Source organism: Nuphar pumila, chromosome 1 (assembly GCF_984573655.1).
Source record: "Nuphar pumila chromosome 1, dmNupPumi1.hap1.1, whole genome shotgun sequence".
Classification (NCBI taxonomy): Eukaryota; Viridiplantae; Streptophyta; class Magnoliopsida; order Nymphaeales; family Nymphaeaceae; genus Nuphar; species Nuphar pumila.
The window spans coordinates 167,541,421-167,566,788 of record NC_143249.1 but is presented as its reverse complement, the minus strand read 5'-3'; the positions used below and the strand labels follow the sequence as shown (position 1 = coordinate 167,566,788).

Sequence of the window (25,368 nt, the reverse complement as noted above, 5' to 3'; positions counted from 1 at the left end):
TAATAAAATGTAAACATAGGTGACATTGAAAATACAAATGGAAAGATACAGAGAGAAAAATAAGAGCATGAGCAGTAATGAGATATTGACAAGTGGTCCTGTTATGCAGAGGATGGCTTGCCAAACGAATTCTATGAATGTCAATGTCCAGTGATAAGCTTAATCCTTGAATATACCAGAGGGTATAATGAACAGTGGGTGAGGGTGGCAGAGGTCATAAAGGCATTGGCAAATGCCGCATGCTATTGCAACACCCTGGCAACATACTTGCTAAAATGGATTCTTTTCAACTTCTTTCTTTAACCACTCATTTGGATGCTGATAATATCATTTTCTTTGTGACCTTCAAAACGAGTCCAGAACTCGCATCCTGTAGATACCACAATACCTGGCGATCCAGACCATATTCCTCCCCCCCCCCCCTTCAGGTACTTTTTTATTCATGCTGGCAGATAAGATGGGGGTAAAGCTGGAGAGTAAGGTGCAATGGATGTGAAAAGGAGGTAGATGGGTGCAATAGGGATGAAGCAATGAGGCTTACAACAACCATGTTACCACGCTAACAATAAACGAACATCTAGCTATTTCCCTTTTTATCAACACATGAATTTGAAAGTTTGTACTACTGCAGTATTAACATTAAAAAGAAAAGAATTCAACAAATGATTACAAAGCATTTTAAATCTAATACATCAATATTAAGGAAAGTAATGCAGAGTATGTACATGGACAGATTATGAAATTGCTACTGTGAGATGGGGATCATGCCATTTAAGATTTATTATCTACTTTCCTTCAGAATCGCATCAAGGTCGCTATCATCAACAGGCGATGGATTTTTCAAAACATCACCAAGAGGCCGGCTTCTATATGGATGATTTTTACTAGAGGGTGCACTTGACACGCAGAGGACATCTGATGTTGCTGTGTGGCCTGTCACCTCTCTACAGAAAGACCACCTGCGTAGTCATTGTTGATTGATTGGGAATTCACATTGAGTATTGAATGGCTCCAATGGCAGTGGATGCTATCTCCTGGCAGGAAATCATTCGCATAAACCCTTTTGTTCTTGTCCTTATCTAAAATTCGGTCAAGGAGACCAACTAATCGTCATGCCTGACGAGGTGCAGATTGGATTTGCTAGCAGCAAGAATCATTGATCAGATGGCTGACGATATCCCAGGAAATGTTGTTAGCAAGTGTACAGCAGCAGGTAGCAGGGGGATGGGGATTCAATCGGCTCTAGGGCGAACGAAAACCAGCTATCTTCAGCTGAAAGACCAAGCACGTTGTTCTTTAAAAATGACTTATGAAGAGCTAATGCTTAGCTCAAGTTGGTATGGTAGACCTTGTGGTAGCTGTGGACATTAAACCAATTTCCACTAACCAATAACCTGAATATTTAATAGTGAAAGAAATGAAAGGAAATAACTTTGCGCCATGAAGAAAGTAGGTGATTTGCTGTAGTAGCATTTAGACCCCGTAGCACCTACATCATTAAAACTTACTGTAATGGTCGGGTGCTGAGAGTGTTATTAGGAGTTGTCCGTTAGCAAAGAATTTGTAACGATCCTCCTCAACTTCATTATTCGTTCCTCATCCCTGGATGTCTTTTGCTTGGGTCGGATCACCCCACTAGCCAATGTTGGGCGTATTTTATCAGACACTTTCATGTTAGAGGGAGCCCATCGCCTTGCATTTGATAAACAAACCCACGATATCATTTTTTTTTTTTAGAATTTAGTTTAGTTTCAATCACATGATTGTACAGGAGGTTTGGATACTGGAAGATGTAATGGCACTCAGGGACTCAAGTGGCTTAACAAATTCATGATACAGAACTCACACCTAAAGCTAACATGGAGTGGTTGATATAAACCACAATATTGAATCAGAAAGTTGGAACATAAATTTGAGAAATCAATTAAAACAGGGATAATCATGCTACAGAAGCTATGTAGAAAAGAGACGCAAACATGGGTTTGGATTGATGTGCAGGAAATCATGGGTAACACAGGAACTCAACAGATTAAAATCCTGAAACAATGAATCACAGGTGATTGAATGCCACAAATTTGTCGTAAATGACTTGCACATCGATTTTGAAATAGATCTCGCAATAAAATTCAATCTAAATAGGATCTCACGATGCAAAATAAATGGTTGTAAAAAAAAGTATATACAGAGCAAGAGAAATAAAAAAAAGAAAATATTGCGAGTGGAGAGGAACAAAACAAAAACGAGAATGACAATGTTGAAAATGATTTCAAACGAGTTTCAGGAAAGAAGAAAAGAAAAATATCGTGAACATCAATAAACCTAAAGAAATTCAAGCAATTAAATTATAGAAATGGAAGAATGAAATGTTGGAACACAGTGATTCCTTTGATGTTGCAAATCTGTAAATCCATTTGCTATAAGCAAATCGAAATTACAAAGAGTGTGTCAGTGGGGCCAAGAACAAGGAAAACCAGAAGAAAATTAGAAAAACAGAAGATAAGAAGGGTACTTACCTGACTCAGAAGAGGGATTCGGGGCTCCTTCAGTGGTTCAAAGGGGAAGCTCTCAGGGAGAGAAGGAGGAAGAGGGGAGAAGAAGAAGCAGAGAGGTAATGGTGGGGTGAAGATGGATCGTCGAAGGAGAAGAAGGTGGAGCGGTAGAAGATGGATCATGCATGAAGAAGGGTGCGGGGGTGAGAAGCGGTGCGAAGGAGGCGATGGATGCCTCTTTTTTATAAGCATAAAGGGAAGAATCGAGAGAGAGTGTTAGTTAGTAATCGAGGGCTGAAGAAGAAGGGAGATGATCGAATGGTCGATCATCTTGGGAAGCAAGAGGGTGCGATGGAGAGAGGAAGAGGTGTTCGTTGAAGATCAACGGTGGTCGAGGAGGTCGCACATGGAGGAGGAAGGTTCTGGAGAAGGTTTGGGAAGGCTGAGCCGAGAGAGGAAGAAGGCGGTTGGGCGATGAGGGTTTCGAGCGTGAACGAGAGGGGGGCGATTAGGGTTTATTTGTGAAAACTTTTTGGTTTTTCCAAAAAGAGGCTCCCTTAACAAAATTTTTCATAAAAAATGGTTTAAGAATGATTTTTTTAGCAAAATCGACTTTAAAAAGTTTAAACTCATTCATTTTTCTTTGAAATTTTCCATTTTTTTGGTTTTTGTTTTATTTTTCATTTTTTTTTTATTTTTAGAATAAAATCCTAAAGTTTGTGAGAAAACAAAGGTTAAAACTAATTTTTTGTGTTTTTGCAAAAATATTTACAAAAGAGAGTTTTCTGAGAATTCGGGTTTTTATTTTTGAAATTTTTCTCCAAGAGGGGTTCAGATCCGATTTGGATCAAAATTGGGTCAGAGCTAAGACTTTGGGTCCGAATTCTAACGAATCCAAGGGATGAATGAAATTTTTGGTTAAAAATTTACCCGATTATTCAAAGGGCGGAGGTCAGCGGCAAAGAAGGAATTTTTTGGCTTTTTGGAAAATTTGGGGTGTTCACATCTCCTCCACCATCACAATGAAAATATTGAATTTTAGTTAAGAATTAATTACAGACTAAGGCATAGAATGAGCAAAAAAGTTTAAAAACCTCAGATTTATGTTTCATAAAATAAATCCAGGTGTATCTAGAGTAACTATCAATAAAAATAACATAATAACAATTGCCCAATAAAGAGGGTTGTGGGGCAGGTCCCCCGACATCAGAATAGACAATTTCAAAAGGCACAGAAGCTCTTTGATTTATTGGATGAAATGGGAGAGCATGACTCTTACATAATTGACAGCTAGAACAAAGAGGAAAATCAGTCTCAACATTTAAATTAGACTACTGCAGAAGTCCACTAGACACAAGATTCTTAATAAATAAATGATTACAGTGACCAAGACGACGATGCTAAATCTCTGGCTTATTACATTGGGATAAACTAAAACAATCTTTGAACGACACTGAACAAATTGACTGTGAATTTATTGATGCATGACGAACTGGAAGAGACTCCTTGAAGACGTACATGTTCCCGTGTCGTTTTCCTTCAATGAGCGTCTTCTTCGTAAGAAGATCCTTGACACATACAGGAGTAAATTCAAAAGAAGAATTAGTATCATCAACAAGTTTAGAAACGAAAACAATGTTCTTAACAATACTGGGAGAATGGTAAACATCAACTAAAGATAATAAGGAATTAGGAAGAGAAAGAGAAATATTTCCAACATGAGAGATAGGATGGAGAGCACGATCTCCAGTTTTAATGCTAAATTTACCACGATAAGGAACGGGTTTCGAAATCTTACCAATATCACCTGTCACATGTGCAGCGGTTCCAGAGTCAATGTACCACGTCCCTTGTTCAGTTTACTTGAAGCTCAATTCTAAAAGAGTGGAAATCAGAAGATTCTTCACATTTTCCTTTTCATCGCCTTTAGGGCCATCTCCCCTAGTGAAAGGCCCAACGCCATTAAACTTGCCTTTGTTTTGTAGATTATGCCAGCAATTTGCTTTAATGTGCCCCCTTTTATTACACTGAAAACATGTTGGAATGTTTCTAGGATTCCTCAGACATAAATTAGGTGACATATTTGGAGTGGGAAGAAGTCCATGGCTTCGCTGATTACCTCTTCCCTGTGCACGACCACCTCGAAAGCTCGTGTGTCCTCGTCCTGACACGACGCCTGTGACAAGTACCTCATGGTTGTTTGAATGTAGGGCCATCTCCTCGCCCCTAATAGTAATTTCATATTGCAGTAATTTAGCCCGTAGATCCTCAAAACTAAGCAATGAAGGAAGACATAGAAGAGAGGTAACTAACATATGGTAATCCGAACCCAGGCCATTCAATGCCTATTGAACCTTTTCTAACCCACCATGGCTACTTGATCTGTAATACTCTTGACCTTGTTCATGTACTCTGTCACTGATAAACTCTCTTTCTTCAAAAGCCTGAAATTCTCTCTTTAAATGCAAATTCCTAGCTTCTGAAATTTGTGAATAAGTCTGTGCCAATAGTTGCCACAACTCTCGGGCGGAACATTCATCAGGGATGGCCACTAGTACCTCTTGTGAAAGTGTAGAGGTAATGTAAGCCACAACTGCCTGATCCTTGCGTCTCCATGTTACAAACTCTGAATTTCGAATCAATTTGGTGGAAACCTCTCCTTTATCATCTCGCTTTTCTTGCTGGACAAATTCTGGTGGTGCATGAATCGTTCCATCAAGATATCCAGACTCTTAAGAAAAGGCAAAATTTGCCGCTTCCAGGTCAAGTAGTTTAAGGTGTTCAATTTCTCAGATATGAGTTGTCCAAGGAAACTGGACGGAAGGGAAGGATAGTCCATGTGAAAGGACAACAAAAGAGCACTCTGATCAGCAGTTGGAGTTCCCAACAAAGAATACCTTTTTTTTTTGCGAAAATAGTATTACTGTAACAGATAAAAGAGAATCAACAGGACACAACAAAGTAAGGGTTGAAAGATGTGTTTTTTTATACCGACACTTTGATATGATATTGGAAGCGACTGATGTGAAAACGAGAGAGGATAGTTCACGTTGGGCAAGATATGAGATCAGATCAGATTTCACGTTGAGATGTTGAAATCTGATTTAGATCTGATTCGTTGATACGAACAGGAAATAATGATTAAGCAAAACAATTTGGAGAATGATATTTGACTTGAAAGGTAGAAGAACGATCAAGCTTTAAAAGAAAACACAAATCTGATCAGATACGATCAGATTTGATTGTAATCGTTGTTGAAGAAAAGAATCAATGTGTCACAACTGGGAATGAAACTAATGGGCTGGAACAATCCAATCCAATGAGATTTAAGAGAAGTAGATCTAGTTTGACATCACCAGACTAGGTGATGTGACTGGATTCAATATAAGAGATCGAAAACTAGAGAAGAAGAAAGATACCTAAAATGTTAAGAAAAAAGGAGGTTTTTAATCTAATATGGTGAGATCAACTTTCACGACAGGGGAGGAATAGAGTCTGATATGATAAGATCAGACTTAGGATCGAAGAGAGGGAGAAAAGAGGAGAGGAAGAGGGTAAAGAAAATATGAAGGGAGAAAGAAAAAGAGAAAGAGAAAGAGAAAGAGAAAGAGAAAGAGAAAGAGAAAGAGGAGAACCCGACCTGGTATTCACTTAACCTACTCTGATACCATGTAAGAAATCACGCATCTTCGATTTGTTCTTCATCCACTGTAGAAGAGAGAAATATTGCAAGAAGAAGAGGCGACAATGACTGGAGCAACTCTTCGTAATCGAGCGTGCCCTATCTTCAGTATTACATATATGATACAATGTGGGTCGGGTCTGTCAGCCCAGACCCATATATCAATATATAGCAGACCCGTATACAACGGGGGTCATATATTACAATCTCAATAGCCATGGCTCGGTATTCAGCTTCAGTAGAGGATATCGATACCTTTTGTTGTTTCTTATGTCTCCATGAAATTAATGAGTCTCCTAAAAACATACAAAAGCCAATGGTGGAGTAACAGTTATTTGGATTACCTCCCCAGTCAGAGTTAGTATAAGCTATTAAATTTAATTCAGAGGAAGAGGATAAGAATACTCCCTTATTCAACGATTCCTTTATGTTTTTGATGATCTGCAGAATTGCACTCATATGAACGGATGTTGGTGCATGTTGAAATTGACTTGCAGTATGGACTACATGTGAAATATCTGGTCTAATAATACTCAGATACATCAAGGAGCCTACAAGCTGTCTGAAGGGAGTGGGGTCTTTGAGAAGAATTCCATCATCAATTTTCATTTTGGTTACTACTATTGCAGCAGTTTCACAAATTTTATCATCTGTAATATCTGACCTATCAAGAATCTCAGAAGAAAGTTTAGTTTGAGATAAAAAATAACCTCTATGTGAATATGCAACTTCAATTCTCAGAAAGTAGGTCAGAAATCCTAAGTCAGACATTTCAAATTTATCTTTTAAAATAGATTTTATGCTCGTAATTCCTTTAGAATCGCTTGCAGTTATTAGCATATCATCTACATATAGAAGCAATATTACTATTCCTGCATTGGATTTTCTGACAAATAAAGCTGTGTCAGTAAAACATGAGGAGAAACCATTTTTCAACATTACAGAGTTAAATCTGTCATACCAAGCCTTAGGGGCTTGTTTTAGTTCATAAAGTGCTTTTTGGAGATGAAGTACTTTTCCTTTAGGAGTCTTCATTCCTGGAGGAACATCCATGTACACTTCTTCATTAAGACTGCTATTTAAAAAGGCGTTTTTAATATCCATTTAGTAAATGTTCTATTTTTTAATAGAAACGATGATAATAAGGCATCTCACAGTAACTATTCGTGTAACAGGGGCAAATGTTTCTTCATAGTCAATTCCGTATTCTTGACTATATCCTTTGGTTATCAGATAAGCTTTATATCTTTCAAGAGATTCATCACTCTTGGTTTTGACCTTAAACACCCATCTACACCCTATGGTTTTCTTACCCTTAGAAAGATCTTGAAATTCTCAGGTCTTCATTTTTTTGAGCGCTCTAAGTTCATTATCCATAGCGTCTATCCATTCAATACTTTTATGGCTTCTTCAAAGTTTTTGGGTTCTACATATAAATGAATGACACTAAGGCAAACCCTATGTTTAGGTGTGAATGAATCATAAGAAATGAACCTAGAAGGGACTTTTCTATTTCTCTCAATTCTTCATGGATTTTTCTCATTTAAAGAGGTAGTTCCACTAGATTCGTTATATTTTTCTATTGCACTTCTAAAACTATTTTTATCTTACTGATTTAGAACCCTTCCAAACCACTTAAAATTGCTGAAATTCTCACTGTGGCTCTTTCTTTCCTTCTCTTCACTCTCCATCTCGCAAGCACCTGAACTACTCTTTACAAAATCCCCATTTCCTTTTTTTTTTCTCGTAAATATGCAGTTTCAACTTAGAAGGATTAACATCAAAGGTTTACACCCACTTTTACCAAGAATACCAGCAAGATTGATCATCTTAAAGGCTGCTGCCAACCCTACATCATGCAAAAACTTCCCAAAACCATATCAAATGAGTCCCAAAAATAGAACAAACTGAACCAGCCAGTGGAAGCCACTCTAATCTTACTCGTCAAACACATTCCGGTCATTAATTAACCCAAAGCAAACAAGGCTTCGCATACCAAGGAACCAAACATACATGCACACCAATTTGGCATCACATACTATACAAACATAGAACTCATTAAACATCAAAAAAATTTATCAACAAACAACAGAAATGTCAAACAAACTCACATAATATCTGACAAAGGTGAAAAGAACATTGTGCCCCTCATCTAATAATGCACACATTGGTGACAAATTTCTGGATCATCTGGCTTGATGCTCATTATTCTCTTCTGCATATGGCATATTGTTACTTGCCGCACGTTTTCTGCTATCGGTGCACATGAGCCTTCTGTTCTATGTTTCACGAACACAACTAGAAGGACAAGTCACATCATTCTTGTGTAATTTTTCAGTAAGAATATAATATAGGGGAACACATCACAGAGGTATGCTGGAGCATCCCTGTTACATAGCTTCTATTATGCCCACCTGTGTGCATAATCTTATTAACTGCAAATATGATACCATTGATTGATTTGGAGTCATTTTTATGATGGTGAATTATTTTTATTTTGGACAAGCATAATTCTCCATTCATGAAATGTTGTTGAGGTTTTTTTTGGTAACACGCATCGTTCACATTCATGGAGGTAAATTCCTTAGTCTTTTTCTTCCTTCATAATTTGCTAATGTTTTACTTTTTATTTGTTTTTTGGTTTTTGTAGGGCATTAAGGAAGGATGGTATGATGGTGCAAGCATTGCATTTGCTGTTCTTCTTGTTATTTCTTTCACAGGTGTGAAGCTTAAATCTTCCCAACAAATGTTTTTTTCTGGTTGGCCCTGATTGATACGAGGAACTCTTCATATCCTATGGTTTTTGTGATATTGTATTGGTAGAAATATGTTCCACAATCTATTTCTTTTCCATGTCTGAGGCTTGATATTTTTTAATCTGTTTTTTCACAGTTACATACCTTTCTGGTGCTGTCGAGCGTATATTGATCAAATGGATCTGTTATTCTTTCTCTGTCTTGTGCACTTTTTGGGCACCTATTGTTAATATATATATATATATATATATATATATATATATATATATATATATATATATATTGTAGCTGAAATACCCAGCAAGGGTATTTCAGTCTTTTCACTGTAATAGGCATCAGCCCATTAGGGGCTGACAACCCTTTTTCACCTTTTTATTTTTTGTTTTTCATAATTTTTTGTTTTTGAATGTTGGGCCATCTCCAATATAGCTGTTGGAGCTGCTCCCAACAGTCATAAATATGACTGTTAGGAGCAGCCCAACAGCCACATTGGCTGCCCCTCTTGGATTATAAATAGGCCTCGTGGCCTTTGTATTATTTCATCTGTTTTTCAAGAGAGTTTTGTGTTGAGTAAGAGTAAGACAGAATATATGAAATGTCGGTTTAGTAAGCAACGCATTCGTGATGAGAGTGTAGTGAAGCTTGGCGAGCAAGAAATATCGGTGGATAACTGTTTCATATATTTGGGATCTATCATTCGAAATGATAGAGAAATTGATGGAGATGTAAACCATAGGATAAAGGTTGGGTGGATGAAATGGAAAAGTGCAACTGGAGTGTTGTGCGATCGTAAAATGCCATTGCGGTTGAAGGAAAAGTTTTATAGGACGACAATTAGGCCCACTTTATTATATGGTACGGAATGCTGGGCTGCCAAGAGACATCATATTCAAAAAATGAGTGTAGCTGAGATGCGTATGCTTCGATGGATGTGTGAAAATACAATAAAAGATAAAATTCGAAATGAGGAGATACGTAAAAAGGTAGGCATTGCATCCATTGAAAATAAGATGAGAGAAAATCGTTTACGGTGGTTTGGACATATTCGGCGAAGGCCTAATGATCCGGTTAGAAGGATGAACAATTGGTAAAATATATTAGTCAAAAGAGGTTGAGGTAGGCTTAAGAAGACTTAGATGAAGATGATAGGAAAGGATATGAAGGCTTTGAACCTCACCGAGGACATGGCATTTGATAGAAATGATTGGAGGAGAAGGATTCATGTGGAGGACCCAGAATGATTTTATTTTTTGGTTCATATCGTCGACCCCAATTGTTTTGGGATGAAGGCATAGTTGTTGTTGTTGTGGGTGGTGTGATTATTCAATCAAGTGTTCCCACTTGATTGAGGTGTGTGTTCTTGCATATTCATCGTATTCGATCCAGTTCATTACATGGTATCAAAGCTTGGGTGTTCCAAAAGCCGTTTTTAGAGAAGATCGTGACAATATCAAGAGGAGGATCGTGAGCTTGGCAAAATACAACAAATCATGAATTCTTGCATCGGGAAGCGAACCATTTCGAAAAAAAAGGTCTTGTATTTTCTTCCTCGTTCTCTCTTTCTTTTTCTTTCTCTCTCTCTATCCACTTGTAAATAGAGAACGAGAGGGAGGTAATAGTCCCCATTCCCATACGCCTAAATGACACAAACTATGTGATGTGAGAACTCATAGTAAAACATAAAATATGAGAAAAAGGACTTTGGGGATTGGTTGACGGCATCGAAAATGAGCCTAAACTCATTCTTACAAAAATCGAGAATGAAAAAGAAATTGCGCTTCAAGGAGAGGAAATGGCTAAACCGTTTTCGACTATGAGAAAAGATGAAGGGAATGGAGGATGGGTCATTCCAAAATTATTGGATGGCTCATCAATAGTGTGAACATCCACAAGTGTTTTAGTTTGACGAAGTTTGACTTCGCTAGTGATGCATAGAAATTGTAACGCCCCAAAAATCCTGGACTTGAAACCTTTTATGAAAAGTTTGAAAGCTTTGAAAACAATCATTTATCAGAGTTTGAAACAAAAGTCAGCGGAAAATCATGTTTGGAATAGCAAGTCCCTGGACCTTGGACACATCTCAGCGCAAACTTCGCTTTATAAACTGACTTGCAACTTAAATATATTTATTGAAATAAAAAGAAGAAATAGAGTTTTGGTTACATAATTTTAATAATTCAGAGTTTAATTCAAAAGAGAGGCTTTCAAAGAAACTCTATACTATATTTTACCAAAATGTCCTGAGGAGAGAAACGTCAAGGAAAGTGTAACGACCCCAATCCATACCCTTTAAAAATGCGATATATATATATATGTATATATATATATATATATATATATATATATATATATATATATATATTTTAAGAGTTGCGGAAACCTTCCCAGAGATCTGGGGTCCTCACAGTTCCAATTTCCATTGGATAGCCCAACCACCACAAACGAAGTTGCAATCATCATCCATAAGAACCAAACCAATTCTTTTATTTATGAGTAAGAGTAAATTTCAAAGACAAGATTTTATTCAACTGAAAATAAAACGACAACTGAAAAGAAGCAAGAAGAACTAAGACAAAAGAAAGAGCCACTATGTCCTCTGCTGAAGCTGACAAGCCCAAGTATGACTCTCATCCATCCCCAATAGCCAATCCAGCCTCACTGTTCACCATGTCCTTTGAAAAACCAACAAAGTAGGGTGTTAGAACCAAAATTCTGAGCACTACTTCTAAAGAAACCAGGTGAGACAAAGAACATGGATAAGATTTCATGCAATGATTTGAGTGAGTACAAATATAAAATTTGCAGCATTCAAATATCCATACCTACCAACAATTACATATCTCACCAGTCAAGAACAGTAAAACAATATCATATATCAAGAACTAAATAACCAAACCTTGCAACATGATTTCAATAAGTAAATCCTATGCTACCACCAAACCATGTCATGATATAGAGAATGATTCAAACGTGCATGATCTAATGCATAACATGAAAATGCATAATTATGTGCAATGCATGATTTCTTCTGTTATCTTTCATTTAAATTCCATCTTTTTATATGCATGCCCTATTAAATGCACACAACCTTAAGTTTCTCTTTTTAATTACCGTTGCCCGCGGATACACCAAACGGGTACAATCCCCGAGGTCAAGTAGGTTCCCAGGGTAGCTTAACACACAATTTGTAGTTTATTACAGTGTTCCAACTTAGCCCTCGACCGAATCACCTTCGGAACATTAGACCTCCACATCTAATGTCGGGGACACAAGGGACACCCCATGCCCACAAGTACCACTTCCTTGGTACCATAACAACAGCTGTGTCAAACACACCACTCCCGGGTAAAGTGGCGGACTCTCCTTAAAACCGTGGCCAGGAGAAAGAACCTCAATATCGGGTTCAGGGGACCAAATTACAGCACACAGAGTTTTTGTATCCTCACAGTCTCCCCAAGATCGGATTTCTAAGATCCTCATACTCCAGATGAGATATCCCAAAATGTATATTACGCTGTTCTTATTCATTATATTTTTATTAAAGTTTATTCTTTAAGTTTGCAACACCATATGCAAAAGTAAAGTGAAAACCCGCATCCTCCCTTGCGGGGACCCATTCGGGACTCAGCCTGTATAAACCACTAGAACAGTGTAGTAATGTGCCAAACCATCATATGTGGTTTAAGTGATGCATTTAAAAACATAAATAAAAGAAAACCAAACCCACGGCTCTCCAGGCCGATGATGGTCCATTTAGGCCAACGAGGCATCACATCTCAAAACAAAAGTAGTGTTTTATTTATAACACTAAGCCAAAGTGCCAAAAGCATGTGCACTTATGAAATCATAAACCCAAATATATGCATGTCATTACTCATTCATATGCATTTCCACTATGTGTGTGTTACCTACATCACATACGGGTATTACCATTTCACATATTAATCAAGCATACATGTTCAAGAAGAATTACTAATGATTGAATCATGCTCACACTCATGCGTACCATAATCATAACAGTCAAGTGAAAGCATAAACCTCCGTGGCAAGTGTTTTCATGCAATCCAATACACAAGCTTTTAAATAATACATGGTCTCTGGACAAAAGTATAATGTTCAGCTAGAGACGACAAAACAAGATACATTACATACAAAATTTCAGTTTCAGGTGTCCATTCTCCCTAAACAGTATAAAATGAACACTATTATAAACGGCTAACAAATTTAAGGTTATGTTTCAATGATCCCACGCTACATCTTACAAATTTTAAGCTTAAACCACGCTCAAGCACCATCTTATGCCAATAGACAACCTACAACATCACATTAGGTAATGCATGCAAGATCCTGTTGGACCTTAACAGTTCATGAACCTAGCAGCAATGTATCACACTATTCATGCTTTAATGGTTTAGGATTTTGTATATTCATTTATGAAAATAGGAAGTCCGATTAACATCATTCGGCTAACTATGAAAACATATGGAAATCAGCCATGCCAATAGAAATCAGGACATGTGTAAATATATATATACATACATATACACACAGTCAGCTGGAACACATACTGACTTTTAGTAATTCAAAACATCGAATGGTGCTGCATCATCAAACCCATCTATTCCCTATTTCAGTATACCCAACAGTGTTCCATTTTGAGGATAGCAAGATTTCAAAAATCCATTAACAAGAAATTGCCTACATGCATATAATCACAGAGTCCCTTTTGATATCAAAATAACCAATATCAAAACGAAATTATGACTTCAATTTCTGGAAATCCAACATTCAGTTTTAGATTCTCATTCTAATACCCAATTTCAGTTATATCATGCAGCCTTTCATAAGTCTAGGTGTTATGATTTCAAATTTGAGTATTCAGCAGCAAGTATAGCAGTACATTATCATACTTATCAAAATATGAAGGAATGATATTCAGCAACCTACCACATCAATGTACAGGGCTAGTAAGAACATTTCCATAAAACCAACAATTTATTAATCACCCTTATTATAACAGAACCCAATTACGCAGGCTGTTCTACCTCCTAAAGACATGAAATTTTTCTTTAACCCTATAGCATAAAAAGATCTGACTGAACACTTCATACTGATTTATACTGCACGAGTGTAACCTGCCTAAATCAGGTTATACGTTACTCTCCATATGCACTTTCAAAATAAAGAACCCCATGCATAAATTCTTATACCCAAACTGAATTCGAAACCACATGGATTCGAGTTATCATTTCCAAGATCGAAAACCCCCAAATAAAGTTTTATTTTATTTTGATAATGGCAGCCGAATCCCCCAAATCCGATTGATTAGGGTTTCCGTCAACCCTCATAACCTCCTCCCCCTCCTTTATTCATGCCAACCGAAACCCCCAAATCAAAGATTTGGGGTTTTCCCATGTGGGATTCACGAAAAATCCCCAACTACCGATTTTTCGTGGGACCTCCCCTCAAACCCACGCATGGACTCGAACCCATATTCGATCCCTCACCTCGATTCCAAGAAGACCTGTACCTTTTTGAAGTTTTTCCGACGATCGGAGGCTGCAATCGCGTGGGTAGGGACGACTGGTGTTGCTCCACTCGCTGTCGTGACAGAGGGTTGCTCGAGGAGCCCTTGAAGGTTGCAGATGGCCGAAGCTCTGCTGCTGATGGCTCCTTCCTCCAACGCGCGCACCAAAAGAGAGAGAGAGGGAGACTGAGTGAAGAGGGCAAGAACCCCCCTCTCCACTCCCCCTTTATCGGCTAACCTCCTCCCCTCTTGCCGAGAGGCACGGGGTCGGTTACGCCCTGCGTAACCCCCCTGCCCCTTTCTTGTTTTGGGTATGAGTTTGGATCTTGGATCCGGATCCAAATTCAAGCCCAACACTTTTCTAGCTTTAAATTCAATATAAAGCCTTAATTTGGAGTTTATTAAGGTTGAGAAGCCTTTTGGGTTAATTTGGTTCTTTTTGAAAGTTTTAAGATATTTTTAATTAATTAATTAATCAAATAATATTAATTCCGATTTTTTATTTTTGGTCTGAGTGGGACTCTCTAAAAGAGTCTTTATTCTTACCTAAGAGAGGTTAAGGGAGAGTTTTAAAAGGGTTGGGAGTTTTAAGAAAAAGAAAAGTCAACTTTTTTAGAGTTTCACAAAAATTAGGAAACTAGAGGGAGAGAGAGTGTTTCCATCTTTTTGGAAACTCTCTTAGAGATGGCTGGAAAAGGGGGGGAGTCACCCCTCTCCCACTCACTACTTAGAGAAAAAAAAGGGAGAGAGAGAAGGAAAAAGAGAAAGAGAAAGAGGGAAAAGAGGAGAGAGAGAGAGAAAGGGGAAGAGAGGAAAGAGAGGAAGGAGGAAGGAGAAGAAGAAGGCCATCTTCTTCTATCATCCAACGATTTTCCACCATCAACCTTGTTCTTTTTCTCGATCCACACAAAGGTACGAGTCTCCTCTTTTGTAAATAAGTGGGAAATCGAATGTCGGTCCGATTTTGTATAATCTCTTGGATAAAATCTATGGGAAAAACGTTTTTATGGTTGATTTCTCAAAACACATGGGGGATGATCCATGGATCTTCCCCATGACTGGATTCTTGTTTTTCTTGCATCTTTTTCATGAAAAAAATTCTCTACACAAGAAAACAAAATTTTATTTGGTGGTAGGAGTGACTTTTTAGAATCCTATTGGGTGAGAATCGATTTTTATTGGATGGATCTTGATATGGGTGGTTTATATGCATGGAAATATGTGTTGAAATCACGTAGTATGTATGTATTTTCGCATAAAACGTATGTGCAATGGGGTGCCTATTTAACCCATTGGTTATTTATGCATTATCAAATGAGTATCTTCAAGCAAGTTCATTGCTCATGGATATTTCTGTTAAGATATACATATACAAGTGTATATATATATATATATGTATATATACATATACATATATGTATATGTATATGTGTTCATTGTTAACCGAGATACCCATTAGGGGTATTTCGGTCTTTTCTCTGTAATAGGCATCAGCCCATTAGGGGCTGACATTTCTGTATTTTATTTCATGTATTTATTTTTTGTCTTTTTCCTTTTTCACCTTTTGTCTTTTTCAGATTTTATGGGACAGCTCCATATAGCTGTTGGAGCTGCCCCAACAACTATATTTATGACCGTTGGGTGCAACCCCAACAATCATATGGAGCTGCACCCTATTGGCTCCATTGTATTATATATTGGCCTCTTGTGGCCTTGTATTCCCAACTCATTCTTGAGTGCTTCTATGCAATAAAAAGTTTGTAGACCCTTGTGTGGGTGGTTTCGTGATTCAATCAAGTATTTTTACTTGATTGAAAGTGTGTTCTTGCATGTGTATCGGATTCAATCCACTTCATTACATGGTATCAGAGCTTTGGTGGTCCAAAGGCAATTTTTTTGAAGAAAGTTCGTGACAATATCAAGAGGAGAATCGTACACTTAGGGGATTCAACAAATCGAGTTTGTTGCATCGGGAAGCGTGTCATCTCTCAAATAAGTCTTGTATTTCACTCTTTTTTCTTTCTTCTTCGTTCTCTACCTTTTCTCTTAGCCTTATAAGGAAATAAAGAATGAAAGGGAGGTAATGGTCTCCATTCCCGTACGCCTAAACGATACAAACTATGTGATATGGGCATCCATGGTTAAACACAAAATCTAGGAAAAGGGATTGTGGGGTTTGGTGGACGGTACTGAACAAGAACCCAAGCTCATTCTTACGAAAATTGAGAACGGGAAAGAGGTTGCTCATCAAGGAGAGGAAATGGGAAAGCCGTTTCCGATTATGAGAAAAAATGGAAAGAGTGGAGGATGGGCCACTCCAAAATAATTGAATGACTCATCAAAAGTGTAGACATCCACAAATCTTCTAGCTTAATTAAATTTGTTTTCGCTAGTGATGCATGGAAATATCTTAAAGACATGTATAGTCTTAAAGATATTGCACACATATGCAATGTCCAAAACAAGGTGAGAACCATGACCCACAGAGAAATGAGTATTAGAGAATATTACAATGCACTTTCTCTCATTTGGGATGAATTGGTTCTTCTTGAGCCAAAATGGCATTGTCCTCAAGATGTATAACTCCGTGAAACTCATTAAAACAGAGCATTTCTACCAATTTGTGAATGGGCTTAGGCCCGAATTTGAGGAAACTAAATCGGCTCCTTCATAGAGGAGGCGTGCCATCCATAGTAGAAACTCTTGAAGAATTGACTATGGAAGAAAATAGATTGAAGAAGCCATCCGCTTCAAAGGATGAAGAAACCGTGCTTACTATGTCAAAGCCCGATAATCATACTAAGAGTTATAAACCTCATCACTTTATGAAAAATGAGAATGGGAGAAATCCTAACAACTATGAGAGGAATGACAAAAAAGGTGGCAAAATCATATGCTATCATTGTTATGAACCGGGACACATCAAGCCGTTTTGTCCAAAAAGAAAAAGATCACCGAGATGATAAGAGAGTTGCTTCGGTGGAAAGGAATGATGTTGACGACTCCAAATGCATTGGCTCCCTATCTTTAGCTCAATTAATAGAGGCGCTACAACCAATGTTCAAAACTCAAGCTTCTTCTTTTTCGGGGGTGGCCGTATCCACAAGTGGTGACCCTGGTAAAACTTCTTGGATCTTGGACTCCGGTGCCTCTTTTCATATGACTCCAAATGAGTCAATATTATCCGAATGTCATTCTAACTCAAATGATTCTTATGTTTCAACCGCCGACGGAACATCCTTAAAAATCAAAAGTTTTGGAATCTTTTAAAAACAACCAAACTTTCACATACCAAATATTAGGGTTGTGCCAAAATTAAATTTGAACTTTTTATCGGTTTTACAAATTACGGATCATGATTGTAAAGTTTTATTCTCTTCTAATGATTGTTTAATACAGGATCTCCAGTCCGAGAAGCCGATTGGGCAAGGCCATAGAAGAGGAGATCTCTATGTAATGGACAATCTTGAGTTATCAAAACAATCTTTTTGTAATTTTGTGGAAAAGAAAGATATAGAAAATTGACACAAAAGACTAGGACATCCTAGTGTGACCAAATTACACTTGTTTCCATTTCTTACTTATTATAAAGAAAAGAATTTGGTTTGTGAAGATTGCATTCTTGGCAAAATGAAAGCTTTACCCTTTGGGCAAAAACAATTTATATCCAAAAATCCATTTGAGTTAGTACATTCGGATGTATGGGGACCGACTCTAGTTATATCTAAAGGCGGGGTATCTTACTATGTTATATTTGTAGATGATTATAGTAGACATTCTTGGATCTTTTTTCTTAAGCAAAAGTCGGAAGTATTTGATTGTTTTAAAAGATTTTTCTACTACGTAAAGACTCAATTCAAAACCAATATTCAAATATTTAGATCCGATTCCGTGGGGGGGGGGGGAATTTGTATCAAAAGAATTTAAAAATTTTCTTAATTCAAATGACATCATTCATAAAAAATGTTGCATTTACACTCTTCAACAAAATGGACTAGCTGAAAGAAAGCATAGACATAGAGAACACTTCTTGCATCAAGAAATGTTCCAAAAATGTTTTGGGCCGAAGCTACCCTTACGACAGTCTGTTTGATAAATAGAATGCCCTCAAAAGCTATTGGAAATATATCCCCTATTGAAAAATTATATAAAATTCCCCCCGATTATAAAAGATTGAGAGTCTTTGGATGTAAGTGTTTTGTTCTTACTTATAAGAACGACAAACTTTTCCCAAAAGCAATCCCTTGTGTTTTTTTGGGCTATGCCGAAAATCAAAAGGGATATAGATGTTATGACAAGGAAATGAACAAATTATATGTTTCACGAAATGTTACATTTCTTGAAAATGAAGATGGTTTTAGCAAGGAAAAAATCCAAGAAAACTATGATTATTCGTTTCTTTTTTATCTAATCAATGAACATGAAAGGTATGAAAATCTTCATAATGAGCATGAGAGTGAACATGAAGACTCTCATGATACAAGTGAAAATATAGACTACAATCTTAACAATATCGACCCATCCCATTGTAACATACAAACATATACTAGGCGGACCGAAGGAAACCCATCATATGCTTTAGAAAGATATTCTCAAAATCAAGATATTGATTATGCTAGTATTAGAAAATCGATAAGAATTTCAAAAGCCCCTAGTAGATTTGTATCATATGATTCCTTTGAACCAAGATACCGAGCATGCTTAATGGCCATACACTCATATTCTGAACCATCATCCTACTATGAAGCTAAAAATCATCAAGAATGGATTAAAGCCATGAACGATGAATTAGAAGCATTAGAAAAGGCAAAAACTTGAGAAATTCAAACATTACCTAAATGAAGGAAAACTATAGGATGTAGATGGGTTTACAAAATTAAAATAAAATGGGATGGGACATTGGAAATGTATAAAGCTAGACTAGTAGCTAAGGGATACAGTCAAGAATATGAAATTGACTATGATGAGACCTTTGCCCCAGTTGCTTGAATGACGACTGTCAGAACTCTCATCTCTATAGCATCAATCCAAAAAATGACCAATTTTTCAAATGGATGTGAAAAATGCCTTTTTAAATGGTAATCTGGATGAGGAGGTCTACATGGATCTTCCACCTGGTTTGAATTCAGCACATGGGAAAACTCTTCGTCTACGAAAAGCCTTGTATGAGTTAAAACAAGCTCCCAAAGATTGATATGATAGATTTAGTAATCTGATGACTCAACTGCATTTTAAATCTTGTTTTACTGACACTGCATTGTTTGTTAAGTCTTCCAATGCAGGGATGGTATTACTGCTGCTTTACGTAGATGATATGATAATCACAGGGGGTGATAAGCATGAAGTAAATCATATCAAAGATGTGCTTAAAGACAACTTTGATATGACATATCTTGGCTTTTTACGGTATTTCCTTGGAATTGAAGTAGCTTATTCACCTCGTGGTTATTTATTGTCACAAACTAAGTATGCCGCAGAGATCATAGAGAGATCAGGACTCTCAGATGAAAAATGGGTTGACACTCCAGAGGTCATAAATGCAAAAATGAAGAAGGATGATGGAGAACCTCTGCAAGATCTAACCCCATACAGACAAATGATTGGAGGTTTGTCCTGTGTTTCTATTACTCGTCCTGATATCTCTCATGCTATTCATTCTGCCAGTCAATTTTAGCATGCTTCCACTATAGTACATATGAGAGCTGTAATGGTAATTATTAGATATATTAAGAATTCTATAAGTCATAGATTGTTTTTATCATTTTCTTCCTCATTAGAAGTCATTGCATACTCAGATTCTAATTGGGGAGGGAATGTAAATGATAGACGCTCAACTACTGGTTTGTGTGTTTTTGTAGGTGACTCCCTAATCTCCTGGCGATGAAAGAAGCAACAAAAGGTGTCTCTCTCCTCAACTGATGCTGACTATCGCGCCATGGCAATGACTACGTCTGAGTTAGTATGATTGCGACAACTACTAGAGGATTTGGGAATTCACACCGCAGAACCTTCCAGATTATGCTTTGACAATAAGAGTGCTGTATATTGTAATGAGATATTGCGGAATATATATATATATATATATATATATATATATATATATATATATATATATATATATATATATATATATATATTAGATACATTTTAACACCCCCCCTCAAACTTTACGGGGGAATGACGGAAAGTTTGCCAAGAAGAAACATGAAGCGAGGAGCCGGAAGAGCTTTAGTGAAGAAGTCCGCCAACTGATATTCTGAAGTGACATATGGCAGAACAATAGTTCCTCGTAAGAATTCGTCACGAACATAGTGGCAGTCCATTTCGATATGTTTTGTACGTTCATGAAAAGTATGATTGCTCGCAATATAGATGGCACTCTTGTAGTCGCAACATAACTTTGAAGCTTCAGTAATATCAACTCCCATGTCTTTAAGCAAACTGCGAAGCCATACAAGTTTCATTGTCGTAGTCGCCATCGCCCGGTACTCAGTTTCAGTGGATGATAGTGAAACTTTCTGTTGCTTCTTGCATCGCCAGGCAATCAACGAGTCCCCTAAAAAGACACAAAAACCAGTAGTTGAGACTCGATCATTGAGATTACCTCCCCAATCTGCATCAGTATAAGCAAGAAGATTCAAGGAAGAAGAGGAGGATATAAATAGCCCTTTATTGATGGTATTCCGAATGTAGCGGATGATCCGGAGAACAACACTCATATGCACAGTTGTAGGGGCATGCTGAAATTGACTGACGGAGAGAACCGCATGAGTGATGTCTGGTCTGGTGATGGTCAAATAGGTAAGAGACCCAATGAGTTGTCTGTAAGGTGTGGGATCTTCCAGAAGAACCCCATCCTCTAATCGCAATTTGGCATTAATAACCTCGGGAGTCTCTACCTTCTTATCATCAGAAATCCCAGACTTAGAGCATATATCTGCAGCAAACTTCATCTGTGACAAAATATATCCTATAGGAGAATATGCAACCTCAATTCCAAGAAAATATCTGAGAAAACCTAAATCAGACATATCAAAATTATCTTTTAACATATTTTTAACATTAACAATTCTACTTTGATCATTCCCTGTGATAATCATATCATCAACATAAAGCAACAAAATTACGATACTAGAACCTGCATTTTTAACAAAAAGAGCAGTGTCAGTATAACAAGAATGAAATCCTAATTTTATCATGATATCACTAAAACGATCATACCAAGCTTTAGGGGCTTGTTTAAGGCCATATAATGCCTTTAAAAGCCGAAGTGTTTGACCTTGCTTAATATTTATTCCGGGTGGCGGATCCATATATACTTCTTCACTTAAACTTCCATTTAAAAAAGCATTTTTTACGTCAAGTTGATAAATAGGCCATTTTTTGGTTGATGCGACAGCAATTAGGGTTCTGACACTTGTCATTCGAGCTACATGAGCGAATGTTTCTTCGTAATCAATGCCATACTCTTGGGAGTATCCCTTAGCGACTAATCTAGCTTTATATCGTTCTAGGGAGCCATCGCTTTTAGTTTTAACTTTGAAGACCCAGCGACAACCAATAGGTTTTTTGTGTGAGGGTAGATTAACTATTTCCCAAGTATTGGCCTTTTTTAAAGCATTTAGTTCAACTTGCATTGCTTCAACCCAATGAGGTATAGATTTGGCTTGATTATAATGGGCCGATTCAAAATAAGAGTGTAGAGTAATCAAACATGACCGATAGTTGGGAGTTAAGGATTCATAGGATACAAACCTATTTGGGGGTATTGATATTCTAGAAGAATGCCTAACTGGTGGTTCCTCAGTGGATTCAGAATTTTGAGAGTATTTTTCGAGGGCACTAATAGGTTTTTCTTGATTTCTTCTTGAGTAAACATTTATATTGGTATCACTACCATGAATATTTATAGAATCATTATCATTTGAAAGTGTTGTGTCAGGAGGGGATACCTCACAGGTATCGTCTATGTTTTCATTAAAATCTTCTTGTATGTCATCAATAAGATCATATAAGAATATATAATCAATTTCATTTGATTCTTCTATTTTATCAAAACCGTTTTCTTCTTCTAGAAATGTTACATCTTTTGAAACATATAGTTTATCATTCTTAAAATCATAACATCTATACCCTTTTTGATTTTCATCATATCCGAAAAATACACATTCAATTGCTTTTGGAGACAACTTATCCCTTTTATGTAGTAGGATAAAACATTTGCAACCAAAAATACGAAGACGATTAAAATCGGGTGAAAATTTAAACAGTTTTTCATAGGGAGAAGCATTTTTTAACTTAGAAGAGGGCATTCTATTGATTAGATAGGTTGAGGTTAGAACGACTTCGGCCCAAAACTTCTTTGGAATATTCCTAGATACAAGTAATGTTCTAGCGGTTTCTATAATGTGCCTATGTTTCCTTTCCGCTAGGCCATTTTGTTGAGGAGTCCTAGGACATGACTTTTGATGGCAAATGCCATTTTGGGTTAAATAGTTTTGGAATTCGTGCGATAAGTATTCGCCACCGGAATCGGATCTTAAAATAGATATGTTACATTGAAATTGATTTTGAACCTTTTTATGAAAATCTTTAAAAAAAGTAAAAACTTCCGATTTATGACTAAGGAAATAGATCCAAACATACCGAGTAAAGTCATCAATAAACGTAACATAATATGAATAGCCCCCTTTAGACATGACCGGAGAAGGCCCCCAAACATCCGAATGCACCAATTCAAAAGGCCTTGATGAGAGAAAAGTTCTAGTTGGAAATGGAATAGACTTCATTTTTCCAAAAATGCAATCTTTGCAATTAATTTCTTTTTCCTTACAAAATTTGTTTCCAAAAGGAAAAAGGTACATTTTGGAATAACTTGGATGGCCAAGTCTTTTATGCCAAGTTTCCATGTTTTTTTCTTGGACATAAGAACAAAAAAAAATTGTAGGAAGATCAAGATGGTCCATATAATAGAGGTCTCCCTTTCTATGGCCTTGCCCAATCCGCTTCCCGGACCGGAGATCCTGCACAAAGCAACCATTAGATGAGAAAGATATTTCACATCCATGGTCAGCAATTTGAGAAACCGAAAAAAGGTTTAAATTTAGTTTGGGAACAACTCTCACTTTTGGAACACAAAATTTTTGTGAATCTTTAAAAGAACCGATACTTGAAATTTTCAAAAAGTTCCATCGGCCGTAGAGACACAAGAGTCTTTTGAATTGGTGCAAGCATCACTAAGTGCATTTTCATGAGGGGTCATATGAAAAGAAGCTCCGGAATCAAGGATCTAAGAATACATACCGGGTGATGTTGATGAAGCAATAGCCGCACCCGATGTGAAGGAAGAAACTTTTAGCATTTGTTGAAGAGCCATAGATATTTGTCCAAGTGTTTCTTTAATGTCATTGTTCTTGCCTTCATCTTCTTTGGTGGTGGTTTCTTCAAGAGAGGCCACTTTAGGCTTGAAGGTTCCAATAAACTTTGGACAAGCGGGTCTAATATGTCCCGGCTCATTGCAATAATGACAAACAATCTTTTTTCTTCCTCCATTGTAGTTTCCTTGTTTCCCAAAATGAGGAGGCTTATAGGTTCTAACATTGTTACCCGGTTTGGATACGGCAAGGACTTCATCAACATGCTTACTCATGCCAAGCCTTGTCTCATCTTGAGTGATTTCGGCAATAGCGTCCTCAATAGGAGGAAAAATAGATCTATGAAGAAGTGAAGATCTCACTTGCTCAAATTCGGGACGTAGCCCAAAAAGAAATTGAAACAATCGCTCTTGTTCCATTTGTTTTTGCCTTAAATCAATATCTTCCATAGAAACCCATTTTGGCTCTAAGAGAGCCAATTCATCCTTTAGTGGATTTAGGGCACTATAATAGTCTTGAATGCTAGAATCACCTTGCTTGGTGGTTCTAACCTTTTCTTGCAAGAAGTATGCTCTTGCAAGATCTTTTTGGGTATACATACCCCTCATAAAGGACCAAGCTTCATTGACTCTACGAAATTTAGCTATATTGGCACATACCTTAAGTTCCACATTGTTCATAAACCATGCAAGGATTTTTGCGTGATTGCTTTCCCAATCTTCCACTTCCTTTTGATGACTTTCAATGGCCTTAGGCGAGCATCTCCCTCAAGAGCCTTTTCTTGACATTCTTTTATCTTTGTAAGCATGAGCTTCGGTTCCGGAACGGTCCCCATGACAAAACCCCAAAGCTTCTTTCCTTTGAGATTATTCTCCATAGGCGATGCCCACATCATATAATTCTTTCCATTGAGCTTGAAGGAGAGGTCAATCTTTGTCTCCATGATGTTGCGAAGAAGTGAGAAGATGTACACAAAATATGAGATATACGAACCACACCTTTCCTTCAAGACTCGAGTGGCTCTGATACCATGGAATGAGATATTGCGGAAATATAAAGAGTGCATATAAGCACTTACAACAATGAATAAAAGAGACAATATCACAAATCCACAAAGGGATAATACAAGCACAAGCCTTTAAGAAGGCAACAATATAAAAAGCCTCTTATTGAGAAGAGAGGAAAGCTCTCAAGGATGATAATACACAAGGGGGTCACCCCTATTTATACAAGAGGAAGGGGAGGAAAAAGGAGGCCCAAAGAGCCTCAAAAGGAGAGCCAAAAGGGGGCTCCCATGGAGTCGTTGGAAGCCCCCAACGGTCACATTTGTGACCGTTGGGGGCTCCAACGACTCTATGTTGGAGCCCCTTTAGGTCCTCAAAAACCGAACTAAAAAGAATTAAAAAAACAAAAAATAAATAATTACATTTGAAAAAAAAGAAAATGGTTGTTTTCTAAAACAACTATGTGAAATTACAGAAATACCCCTATCGGGTATTAATGTAATATACAGTATGTATATATCTAATATATATGTATA

The 25,368-nt window shown here is 37.2% G+C and overlaps 1 protein-coding gene across 2 annotated transcripts in view; it reads left to right on the top strand.

Annotated features, from left to right (window-relative positions):
- Positions 1–25,368, top strand: part of LOC149851219 (calcium-transporting ATPase 5, plasma membrane-type-like) — a 217,144-nt gene that overhangs the window by 51,151 nt on the left and 140,625 nt on the right. For both annotated transcript variants that reach the window (XR_016430781.1, XM_089999263.1), the window contains exon 7: positions 8,822–8,891. Coding sequence is in view for 1 of the 2 variants with exons in the window: in XM_089999263.1 (XP_089855389.1) it covers positions 8,822–8,891 (70 nt within the window). In the remaining variant the exon portion in view is untranslated. The remainder of the gene's footprint in view (positions 1–8,821; positions 8,892–25,368) is intronic.